The sequence below is a fragment of the Anopheles maculipalpis genome, chromosome 2RL (assembly GCF_943734695.1).
Source record: "Anopheles maculipalpis chromosome 2RL, idAnoMacuDA_375_x, whole genome shotgun sequence".
In the NCBI taxonomy this organism is placed as follows: Eukaryota; Metazoa; Arthropoda; class Insecta; order Diptera; family Culicidae; genus Anopheles; species Anopheles maculipalpis.
In genome coordinates this window covers 74,488,592-74,501,490 of record NC_064871.1, presented here as the reverse complement: position 1 = coordinate 74,501,490, position 12,899 = coordinate 74,488,592, and the positions used below count along the sequence as shown (strand labels likewise).

The 12,899-nt window shown below is 43.1% G+C and overlaps 1 protein-coding gene across 1 annotated transcript in view; it reads right to left on the bottom strand.

Annotated features, from left to right (window-relative positions):
• LOC126568784 (roundabout homolog 2) overlaps window positions 1-2,211 on the bottom strand; it is a 35,848-nt gene extending 33,637 nt beyond the window's left edge. Inside the window, exon 1 of the mRNA XM_050225412.1 lies at window positions 2,119-2,211. Within this exon, the coding sequence (XP_050081369.1) occupies window positions 2,119-2,209 (91 nt within the window). The 5' untranslated portion in view covers window positions 2,210-2,211. The remainder of the gene's footprint in view (window positions 1-2,118) is intronic.
• Window positions 2,212-12,899: the final 10,688 nt, after the last annotated feature.

The window sequence follows — 12,899 nt, the reverse complement described above, 5'->3', positions numbered from 1 at the left end:
ATTACCACCGGGAACAGCACCGTTTACACTCTAAATTACGCCACGCTGGGGATGATAACAAAAAAAAAACCCCGAAACAAACGCCAAACTTTCGATGCTGCCTCATTATTTTCACCACAACAAGAAAATTATTTAGCCACGCGCAGAAAAGGCAGTAAAGGTAAGCTAGCTTCTTAATTGGAACTCATCCGCTCATAGGAAGAGGTGGTTACGGGCAGAAGTTGTTAGTTTTTCTCTACCTACCAGGACTTTTCCTACGCGAAATGAAATTCAAGTTTCGGTGGGTGGATAAGGCTGAGCGGCTTCAAATTGTGGGCCAAATTAAATGGGTGAAGCTTTTGCTTGCTGTACTAGGTTGGGGTTGAATTAATATTGGAGCAGAAATTTTGCACCAGAAGGCCGGATAGACTAGGTTCGTTATTTGCTTGAATTTTTCTGCTAAGGTAAAATATTTTAACTACATCAATTATTTTCTTAAAATATAAATTTTGCAAGAAAATTTCAATATTTAAGGAGATATTAGTCTAGGAATTGACAATACGGCACTGGACCGTCATATTCAATTGTAAATAAATAAATAAAATAAATTAGTCTAGGAATTATTACATCATATGACAACAAGTCACAAGAAGCAGCAGCAATAGCGGAAGATATAACAAGACTATATCACAGCAGCTGATATCATGATGTGGGCACTAAATAGCACAACTGCTCCAAAGTAAAACTTGGGGAAGGAATTGGAGCATTAAGCGTCTGACGCAAGATCCAAGAGACCCGAATTCGGTACCAACGCTCGACTACTCGCTTGTCCGATCAGTCGTAGAATATGCATCCGCAGTGTGAGGTGATCGCTTTCAACAGCTCGATCTTTAGCGCGCCTGGAGTCCAGCTAAAACTAACATTCACAAAATTCGAGTTCCTGCTGGACTCCCGTAGAATGTGGTGGTCGCTATGCACTCCTGGGGCTTTATACGCCGTGGCAGCCTGCCTGTCACATGGAGAGATCCTGTACTCTCTGCGATCAACCTTTACGTACAGGAGAGAACTTTCCGTGCTGGGAAATCACTTGACGTAGAGGAACGCCGTACTTCTTTGGATTCCTCTGATCAATTCTTGTTAATTTGTCGTGAGTTTGATTTTTGTGTGTGACCGCTACGACCCCAATTTGCGTGAGTCTGTGTACTCGTTGTCTTGGCCTTGGTTTTGGTCTTGGTCACTTGGTTACAAGGTCTTGGTGTCTTGACTAGCTTTTTGATATCTTGTACTGCTTGTATAATTAAGATATCTTGTAAGATACTTTTAAAAGGTCTTGGGGTCCGCTGAGTTTATAAATAAACTAACAAATTATTGAGCTAGTACAATCACTCGCAAGATTTGTGATCTACTCTGATGACGTTTTGATGTTCCTGAAAAATTGCCCTAAACCAAGACAAATAACTGAGTCAATAACGTATTTAAAAAAACAAGCCCACAAACATAACTGAATGTTGCACGAAATGTTCCTCTACTGTGTCATCGTGTTTCTATTAACCCCAACAATCACCAACCCTGCCGCGGCTGCGGATTAACATTGCTTACAATAGGATGACAAGCAGTGCAACGCGTTTACACGCGTTATCTTAATCAAACGATGAGCACCCACGGGTCAAGGAAATTTATCCACCGAACAAGATCAACCCAACGTCCAAAACACTATCTTGCTGACCACGGGTCTGAACGTTAACACCGATACAATGCAATCGAGATTGAGCCTGGTTGCCCGACGAAGCACAGATGGATTGGATGCAACAAACGAAGCGGCTTAATCTCGATCGTGAGACACGCGTTTTACAGGTTGCGGAAGGGAAGGGCTATCTACAGTCGAGTTGAAAAATGACTCTGTTACCTTCCACCGACACACCAGAGCAAGAAAATCCCTTGCATTGTTTACAGCGACAAGCAAGACAAGCAATCTAAACACGCATCTCAGTGCCATTACGACGGCAGTTTTGCACTGACCGACGGCGGTGTCTGTCGGCAGGAGGAACGAAACTATCGTCTTAGGAAAGCTCTAAGTACACACTCTTCTCATCCCTTGGCGGGGCGATGGAACTGAAGACAAACAAAACTACAACTTACCGTTCGTTAGCGGTAACATGACCGCTACCACCACTATCGTGATCCACACCATCCCGCGCATCGTCCGGTGCATCTTCCCGCTGTAATGCATTGTGGTTTGGTTGTTTATCTTTGGAGAGATTGTCTGAATCTGCCCCTTTTGTGCAGCTGCCGAACGGGAACGGGGTGGGGTTTTTTGCTTAATGTTTCAACTCTGCCCACTACAAGCAGCCCTTTTTGTGTCGCAGATTTACACACTGCTTGGGTGACTTCTTTGGGTCAATGACGATTTGTTTTGTATGATATGTTGCACTTTTCGCCCTTCACTTGTTCGCTTCAGGCGTAACAGCGAATTTGCATTTGATTACAGCGCGACTTGTACAACTGTGAGCTGCGACTCGTGCAACAGGTGACCTTCTTCGGGTTGTTCTTTTCTCTCTTGCTTCTGTAGGATCGAACGTCTGCCAGGAACCTTGGGTAGGGCTATCACAGTAGGGCAAATATTCAGTCGACGAAATGCTTGACGAATTCTACACGTTCCAGGCCTTTTTTTCTCTCTCTCCCTCTCGAAAGGAAAAGGTTTTGTGAATGGTACACCCTAATTGCTTTTTCGAGTTATGAATGTTGTCTTCGGCGAAGGATCATCCTTTTTTTTTTTGTTGTTGGCCCGATTGTCGTTATACCAGCTGTGTGCGACTGACGGCTTTCTCAGGACGTTTCTTCGTCTATTTTGCGTGTCGAATCGAATGTCTTCGTTTGGGATGCCTTCATTAAGGGTTTTACCGGCACCGAATAGACACTACACTATCGACAGCTGCCGGATACGATCACCGAGAGGTATAGGAGTTGAAGGTGATCTGCGTTATTGTCTTCTCCTTTTCTTTCTCTCTCGAAAAACCTTTTTTCCCTGTCGATGTCGTTCGGTTTTCCGTTTGAGCCGACAAATGGTATGTATGCAATTTTACGAGAAATAAATGCGGTTAGGCCTTGTGTGCTGGCAGGAACTTGACTGATGTGAACGAGCTTAGGCGTTTTATGCTTGATAGTGCGGTTGATACGTTGTTGCGCTTTGTTCTGTGACACACCGTAAATGCAATATGTTACATCCTCAGTACATCAAAGTTAGACTAAAACGAGAAGAGATAAAAACATACATAAATTAATACTATTTTCACTGCAAACGTTCGACGCAACTGAAAACTAAAGCATCTGTTACAAACAAGAAAAGGAAAATGTCAATGCCCATTCTACCTGCCCCTGCTTATCATGGAGCGTGACATTAAATTGCCTTTTAATTTTGAACTTGCAGTTCCTTCTGTCAATCCGGTTCAGCATCCAAACTCAAACACATTATTATGCTACTTCCTGAGACGGGTTTTTATGTTTCCATCATACCGTTCTGATGTGCCTTCAACTTCTTCTAAGCGATCTTTTTTTTTAATGCTTAAAATCTAATCATAATAAATTCACTTGCAGGGAACCACTCCTTAGTCGAAAGAGAGATAACAAAAAGGCCCGCTACGATGCGTTGATTAAAATTTTAAAACTCTTTTAGCTTTATGTGACCGCATCCAACACATTTAGATAGTCACTTTGAAGTTGGCTTTGATGTTAAACCGACTCGGCAACTGTGCACGATGGAGCGATTAGAAACAGTTAGGACGTTTTGATGGAAGATTTTAGTTGAAGGCAACTTCAAAGCAGTAAAAGTTAGAGGATTTTTCGTTATCGTTCCTGATTGAGAAAATAATATTCTTATGATATGATTGTCAAAATCCAGCTTATTTGTATGAGAAAATGAACTAAAAATGACAACAGCAGCTGTCAACAGGGCAAACAGGGCAAAGCTCTGATTGAAAACAAAGACCATAAAATCCTCCTTCATCATTGTACTTCGTTTTGTATAATTTTCCAGTGCTAAAAATGCATCTTAAATTGCACTTCCTAACACACACACACACAACTGCCACGATTGGTAAACAATAAACCATAAGCAAACTTTTTCTCCCAAAACAACGCACGCGGGAGGTCCCGTACGATTGCATCGAGCAATATTTTCCAAACATTCTTTTCCAATATCCGGTTCACAGTGAGGGAAATTCGAAACAAATTAGTCCACCGATAGTGCCTTTCCGTGCACTCGTAAGACGTACTGTCTGCTTCGGTGGAGGTTACTAAATCTGTCTCACAGCGAAAGCCAACGAGAAAAAAAAGCACCTCAAGAGATTCAACAAGTCATTTACATGGTCATGCCTTCGGTACGTCCGATCGGCGACCCGGCCCAGTGTAATTCGAAGACCATTCGAACCATCCGGCCATTGGGAGGAATCTAGGAGGAGGCTACAAAGCGGATGAGTAACACATGTTGCTTGAAATTTGATGCCCAAAAAATGCTGTCGGCACTGCAAAAGGGCGACCAGCGACTGTGAATCGATGTAAGCTTCCTGTAGCTCTCCATTTGTACACTTCCTGCAGCGAACGATCGATTGTTCGTGCATGTTAATAAGCACGTCAAAAATAAAAACTGAAAATCAAACAGCGTTTCGCTGCAGCTACGCTTTCGGGGTTTGGGCGTAATCTGAGTCCCGCTTGCGACAAGGTGTGACAAGAGCATATTGCTAGCAAATGAGCAAATTAATATGCCATCAGCTGTAGAAGAACAGTTCGAATAGTTGTGTTTAGCAGCAAGGTGCTTGTTTGTAAGAAGATATGAGGGTTCTGCTGGTACATTGAATATTTATTTAATGATTGTTCGCAAATGGTAAAGAGCTATCGGATTTCCTTATTCTATGGCGATGAAGCAGATTGATGAAGAATCTATCAAAAGTATTTTCCTCGTATTATTCTTCCATCTTTTTCCTTCGATACGGTCTTCTTAATACAAAAATCGCATTCATTAAGCATTGTCCTAATTTCCCAAACGCAAATCAAGGGCGCTGCCAAACACCCTTTGAAAAGTCTTGCCGCTGCCGCTCGTTTAAGCTGGGCGGCCGGCCGACTAATAGCCACACACTGAAATGGCTTCACCCGGGGGCACGGCTAACATGGACACAGGGCTTCGCAAAGCTGGCCCAGTTTAACCTTTTTCACGCCACCGGGCCACCCGTACCCGGGAGGCGTTCCAAATAATTAAAAAATAGTTATTGATCGCACGCCCGACGGTTTTGGGGAGTAGTGAGTTAAAGCTCTCCCTCCCCACGGTTGGAGAATTTATTAACACCACCCAATTCATCTCGTTGGCATCTCTGGAAAGGAAAGGAATATGCTTTTACAGCTATGTTTTCGTTTGATTCGACACAACCTTGAAGATAAACGAACGAATCGTTGCTGATTCATCGAGCTAATTATTTGATCAGCTCACCAATAAACACATTAGCGGTTGTTACGGAGTTACAAGGAGTTGCATTTAGAGTCTTTAAAATGCACGAACGAATGAAAGAAGCTTACATTTATCGGTTTAAATTTTAAATAAATTTTAAATTTTAAATAATTTTTAACTCCTCCATATCAAACTATTAAATGCCACCCTAAATACAACCGTCTTTTCTGACAGATCTCGCTTTAAACAGCAGGCGTCCATCGCTCCACACACTCCGGCACGGTTCAACACCTCAACACTACCGGGGGCAACACATTCGGTTCGAACAACAACGCCCTCCTTAACCGTGAATGTGTCCGGAAGATTGGATAAGATCTACAGTATCGGCGACGATGTCGACAGCATCCGCCAAACGGACCAAATTAAAGAAACCGACCGCAGCTCCCCCGCCTGGTTAGACTCGGCCCGAGGAGCGTTCCAAGACAGTCGGGGAACGGGGGCTTGGTGCCAAGCATGTTTTATTTCTTATTTGCCCCTCACAGGCCAAACGCATCGTGCGGTCGAGGTCTCGGAGGGGGAAAAAAAGGCTAGCAATTAACATGTTCCGTGCGCCGAACCGGGACGGGGGTTGCTTTTGTTAAATGTTTCCACTTTTGACTGGCAGGACATCAATTTCTCGTTAAGGTAAACGGCTTCATTGAACCGGAAAGTAGGAGGGAGAAAAAAAACGCACACAGAATAACATAACACATCATCAAAATTTTGACGAGTGAAGTGAACTTTCGCCAAATGCGTCTGTCAGGTGCGTGTTGCATGTTCGAACGGTTGTAATCTCTGTGTTTTTTTAAATTAATAATTCAATCTTTTTTTTTTTCTTTGTTTTATCAAAAGAGCTTGTTTAAAATACATTGAAGTAAAAAATAAACCTCCAAAAAGAGATGTAATATGTTTCAAAATTCGAAAAACTTAAGTTACATCACGACTCTGCCGCACGCAATTCAGTTTAAATTTTATTAAACCGCTCGCGGGAAGGGAGGAAAACGTGAGCTATCTCCGTGCACTATCGAACAAATCTTTGGCATGGCATCAATCACTGAACTGTCTTCGCATGTTACCGAGAGCACTTCGGATCACCCGGCATTCATCTTGCGCTGTTCAAATGCTCATCATCATCATTTCGATCGGAACCATGCCCGGGGTCAGCTGTTAAAATCGCTGAAAAAGCAATCAATCAGTCAACAACAAGCTATGCCGGGGGAGGGGGGGGGACTGTGCACGAGTGTGCAGGGTGGAAATTTGCAGGAAATATGGGTCAATTGCAGGATCCATCAATGGAACGCATGAAACCATTTGAACTGATTCGAGTGCCATCCCTCTCGATGATGTAAGGAGTTTAAGGCCTGTACAAGGGGTTGGCATAAGTGTTGCGAATTCTGGTACGAATTTACAAGAAGAATGTTAATTTTTATATGATCAATCATGTGTTTTTCAATTTTTGGAAATAATTTAGTAATCATCGAAATTTGCAGACCATTTTACTATTACCAACTTTATGAAAATTACTATGCAAATCAAACTTTCCTCGAAAGATTGGTGCCTGGAGATGCTAAAATATGCGATATTAAAGCACAATCAATCAGTTTCAATCTAAGATCAAGACAAATGGCAGGGCGAATCTCACAGCAAGACTGATAAAAACTAACCACGTACGTTAGGATGGAACATATTAGGATTATTCAGCAAGCATTTCTTATGAGATGCTTCCAACATAGAGGAGGAAGATCATCAGATACGAAAGTCTTTTCTCCAATTAATATTTGACTCCAATATTCGAATAATTCGACGGGCCAGACTTGGCTTCTTTGTTGGGCACCAGAACGGTTCCGTCGATTGTCCTGCGCTGCTCTCGATGGTCACTCTCGCTCATGGAGCCCAGGATCACGTTTGGCACGCGAAATTCTCTGCCTTGCATGTGTCGTCTCCTCAACTTGATTTGTGAGGCGTTTGATCCGGGAATGACACTGTTAGAAGTGATTATGATAGCCTTGAAAGAAAATCTATCTGTTGTGCGTAAAATTTTACGTTAATTTCCTGTAAAATATTGTAAACTTCATGTCACCGACGACACTGGGAAGAGGGCTTATCCGTCCGTTGGTTTTATTTAAATGAACAAAAAGAATAAACTACCTTAATTATTTCGATAATTAAGATTCTTCTTCAGCACTTGAGCGGTTGAGATCGCCCAATCGGCGAGTCGAGAGACGGTCTTATAGGATATAGGATTCGACAGCATGTTCTACTGTGTGTAAAGCTGTTGCCGCTAACTCTAAGACACCGGACTCTCCCCTGTCATAACTTGTGGATTAATAGGACAATAATAATCCAATAAGTTGGAGGACGATTCGAACCTCGTCAAATGAAGTATTGAAGATCAAAAAGGAAAAATATATTTCTATTTCCTCAAACTTTGAGGAAAAAACTAACAACTTAAGATCGTTCACTCTATGACGTCTTACTGTGAAGATGTCCCAATCAAAAAGCTATTTCGTAAACCCCGAAACATCTCAAAACCCGTCAAACATGCCCTACCGCAGACAAGGGCGGAAGGTATCTTCCCTTAGTCGGGTGAAACATGCGTCCGATATCAAAACAGCAGCAGCAGCAGAAGCAAGTGTGACACTTTGATGTCCGCTGACAGCACACTGCATCTGATAGGCGACACCGTCTGACAGCGAGCAGAAGCGACCCAACGCGCTACGTGTACTCGAAGCGTTATCAGTGCCGTGCCGCGGGAACACGGCCACAGAAGGGATGGAAGGAAAGCCTAAAATCTATCAACTCTAAAAACACTTCACCAACTTCACCGTCTTAAAGCCAGGAGCGCTGTTTTCGGAAGCGACAATCAATCATAATCGTGTCGTTCGTGTAATAAGAGGCCGAACGTAAAGCGTTTTTTTTTTGTTGAGCAAGCAACATGGCCCTTCTTCCGTTGATTTATTGACGAGTATATAGGGCTACGCATAGATTATCGGGACATTTTTCAACAAAGCGTCCTTCTTTTGTTCCTGACAGCGAAACGGGTAAAAAAAAAACCCTCCGTGAAGGGTGGGTTTTGTGAAAGACCGTTGACAATGGACGGGGTTTCACTGCAATCGCGCCTGTTTCGAGTTGATTGTGCAGTAGTACGATGATGAGCGTATTAAATTATCGGTTCGAACCATCATTAGGATGCATATTTGTGATGAATTCCCTTGCAATGATGAAGTAAAATTAAACCTCAAACCAGCAATCGGAAACAAGCAACAGCGAGCAGAAATTTTTAATTTACGCTGCCAGCAGGATGTGTAACAGGAGGTATGGCACCTTTTACCAACATTCACTGCAGTGCTTTGTGTATCGGAAATGGAACAGCATTCTAGGAATGCATTCGGAAATAGAGCGCATGCGGAAAAGGTATGTCAATTGAAGCGGAATAGTGATGACATTGCAACCGGGTTTCGAAACTATTCCGGGGGCACACCTGATATTGGAAGGTTAGCATCACAGGCAAAACACTATTTAGAGTTGAGGGTTCTGTTTGCAGAAAAGGAAAATCAATACCAAATATCTAATTTTCTTGATGATGTGTTCAATGCGAATGAATGAATTCTACTGTAATAAAGGTAAAGCTGTACTCTCAGCTTGATTTGTATAAAATTAACCTTTTTATAGTAAGTACATAACTGCTTTAGAAGGTGGTAAAGGTGGTCAGGACCAGAGTTCTAGACTCATCCTGACCGTTTCTCCATAGTGTGGTATCAGTAAGTCAAGTAAGACATTTGTTGGCCGGCTTGTCCTATCAAATATTTCTGCCAAGAAAAAGATCGCTTTAGTACTAAGTACTTAGAGTCTTAGTACCTATGTTTACCTTAGTATCTAGACTCCTGCGTAGTTTTATAACATATTTTACGAGACAGTTTAGACTAATGAAGTTCCGCTTTTTACTTGAAAAGAACGTATAAACTATTTTCTTCTTTGCCTCCAAAAGCTATAGAACCCTACGCCAGTCAGTTTTGGCTTCCTGTACTGGAATAGAGCTGCAGCTAGATATCCCAGACGCGGTTGGATTTCTAGTCTTACTGTGAACCACTCTAATGCTACTTTAGACGAGAAAAATATGTGATCCATCAGATCATCAACAGCTCTTTAGTTGTAGAATTTGAACTTTGACGACCACGAAAATAATATTTCCTAATACTTTTCATAGCTTTTTTTTTGTGATTTCTGTATTGATTTTGATGTCTACATTTTAGAACAAAAACGCTCTTTACCATAACTTACGCGAAGTATAAGAATACCACATCTCTCAACAGAACTTTATAAATAAATTATTTCACGGAGTTACATTTCGCCATGTTTGCTGCATCATCCCAGGATGACTAAAAGCATGTCATACTGTCCAAAACCGTCCAAACTCACTGCTTAACCTACATTGTCGAGAGTACGATACGCGACTGAATCATTGACCCGATACAGGAAACAAGCGCAAGAGAAACCCGAAACGTTAAAAACAGCTGATAGCAGCTGTCATCGGTGTCACAGTTTATTTTCTGCTCGGTTACTTGAAGGTGTTCAACTGCCAAAAACATGGGCGTGCATTGGGCGTAAGAAATGGTTCCGATAAGACTGAGCGAAAGCTGCAACTATGAAACAGACGAATGAAAGTTACCCATTCGTAGGTTGAAAGGTTGAAAAGTGTTTAAAATTATGGTTTGATCATTCGAATTAAAGTTGAAGATTTAATCCGATTTAAAACCCGTAAAATTATAACGAAAATATTGTTGTTTGTTGTTTATACTCGCGTCTACAAAAGCGACAACAAATCTATCCCTTCTGGCAGGGATTGAGTAGCTTTCTGGACATCCGCACACGTGCCGTGTGACATTAATTGAGCGACCACGCTGATTCTGATCAGCGCTAGACGATTTTTCTTGTCTATTTGCGAGCAAAGTACCCTACCCGGGTGCTGGTGAGCTGAGCAGAAGAAAGGTAAAAATAGCCTCAAAACACTGGCGTTCTCGGGTCCGCAACAGATAGGTCCCGATCGACGCAAAATAAACAATGACATTGTTCGATTAGCATGGGAAAAATAGCATCAAGTACTTGACAACTTGAGCTGCCGTTGGAGAAAGATGGCGGAAAAGAATGTCGCACACCGGGGCTACTCTACTGTTGTCGTGTACTTCACCGACGATAGGTCAGTAAAAATCAGTCAACAGCATTTAGCAATAACGCTAACGCTTTAATGTGGCTTTTTTGTCAGGGAAAACGACCGGTAGGATTAAATTGTATAATTAGACAAAATAAAAGCATCCCCCAATCATTAGGGTCCGACCCGCGAACGGGGTTTTTGGGGGCAAAAACCAAAACAAGACGAAAACTACAATAAATAACGAGCAGCCATTACACTTGGAGGTTTATGACTGTGCCGAAGCACATATATTTGATTGCGAATGCGTTAGAATTAGCTCGGGGAGGGCCCCAAATCTCGTACAATAAACATAATTTAATGGACGCATTTTCTTGAGCACCCTTCGGGGGGGTTATGGGGAACCAGCCATAAACAAAATGTAACTTTTCAGCCATAAACAAAATGTAACTTTTCAGCAACGATGTGTGTTTGGCCCATTTGCCACCCATGCATCTTATAAATCACAACCATATTGTGCTTCTGTGGAGCGAATATTGAGCGAAAACTGAGACGGTTGTGTACGCGGAATTGAAGTTTGTTGTGGCTTTTTGCTGTCTTCGATTTGGATTATAAAGCTTGCGATAGCAACGGGATTAGAAGAAGTTTAAAAACAAATTTGAAAATTATAACACATCGAGAAAAAAATGTTTTAAAAAACAAAAAAGGAGGGGCAATACATATTTTAAAATATCAAAAACAAACTTTGAAAATCTAAAAAACATGTACATTAAAAGCAGGAAAATTAAACACAAAATGCAATCATTACACCCAACAAAATTGTAACGCTTAATGACACATTCCTCGGTACAACTCTATTTAGTATCTCTTCCTAGGAATAATTTTGCTTACCGTGTGTCGCGGACGTCCGATTTTTCGCCACCCAAGACTAGACAAAATAAGACGCGATTCAGCTTCCCTGTTCGTTGACTAGAAATCACTTTCTTGGCGTACGGCCGGCTTGGGTGGTTGGGAGGGATGCGTTGGTAGTATAATGAGCAAATTTATTCGACAGCTCACGATGTCCGTGTAGCGCCTGCCGGCGACAAATGAAGGAAGAACAACGCAAAGAAGTGCCCTTCTTACTGAGCCCGATGCCGATGATGATGATGACCTCTTCTGCTCTATCTCGCACAAGCAGTCACCGACACGCCACCGTTTAATGCTTAATTTGTGCTTCGACAATTAAATCTCGCTCGAAGGAGCCACACACACACACACACACGTACACACTCCCTGAGACGGATCACAAATTTCTCTGCCCTTTCCTCCTGCACCCGCCAACCCTTCTAACGCACCCACTAAGCTGAAGAAGACGTTGCGCACGACTGCCGACTGCGAAGACGAGGCGTAAATTGCCGGCAATTATTCATTCGCGGTACCAGAAATAGCATTCGTGCTGACGGAGCGCGCACATACACACGCGGGGCACGACACATACGCACTGGCCGGTCCCGGTACCACTTCAACATCCAGAACGCTGCGGTGCTGGAAGGGACAATTGCGGGCAGGAAACGCCGAACGCACGATTGACCGAATGCCGATGCAAACGTCTTCACTGTGCCGACTTCAAACGCATCGCCTTCCCGGACTGCAGCCGCATGCTTCGATGCACTTTTCGAGAGCACGAATGCACTTACACGCACCGACCGAACGATTCTGCAAGACGTTGCAATTAAATTATGCACTGCGTATCATCGATAAATCTATTAATATAAATAAATAGCACCGGCACCGGGTGAACGGAAACGGTAACTTGCACACACAAACACACTCACGCGGCACACAGCAGGGACAGCGCATGCACGGATATGCACCCGAACTGCATTCGCTGGAAATGCTCCTTACGCGCACACACCGCCACCGGGTGGGCAACACAATAAAAGCTGCCCTCTGTGGCCACTTTCCTTTTCAACACACTGCACCAACACTAGCACACCACACGCAATCTGGGTTTGACACAATCCCCCGCCCGCCCTCTGGAAAACAATGACCACTTCTTCACGGCGCAACAATGCAGTTCAACAACCCACTACCCCCTCCCCCTCTCCGAACAACAATAAAGAACGTCCTAAAACGGACGCCTTTTCTTTGTACGAAATGCACGCAGCCGTGTCACGCCGAACGCACTGGAAGGGTTTCCATTGTTTTGCACGCACGCACGCACACTCTCTCGCTCTCTGGCACAATAAACACTGGCGAACCACGGTGAACAGCAACGCGAATAGTGCGCGACCGGTTCCACGTTCACCTTGA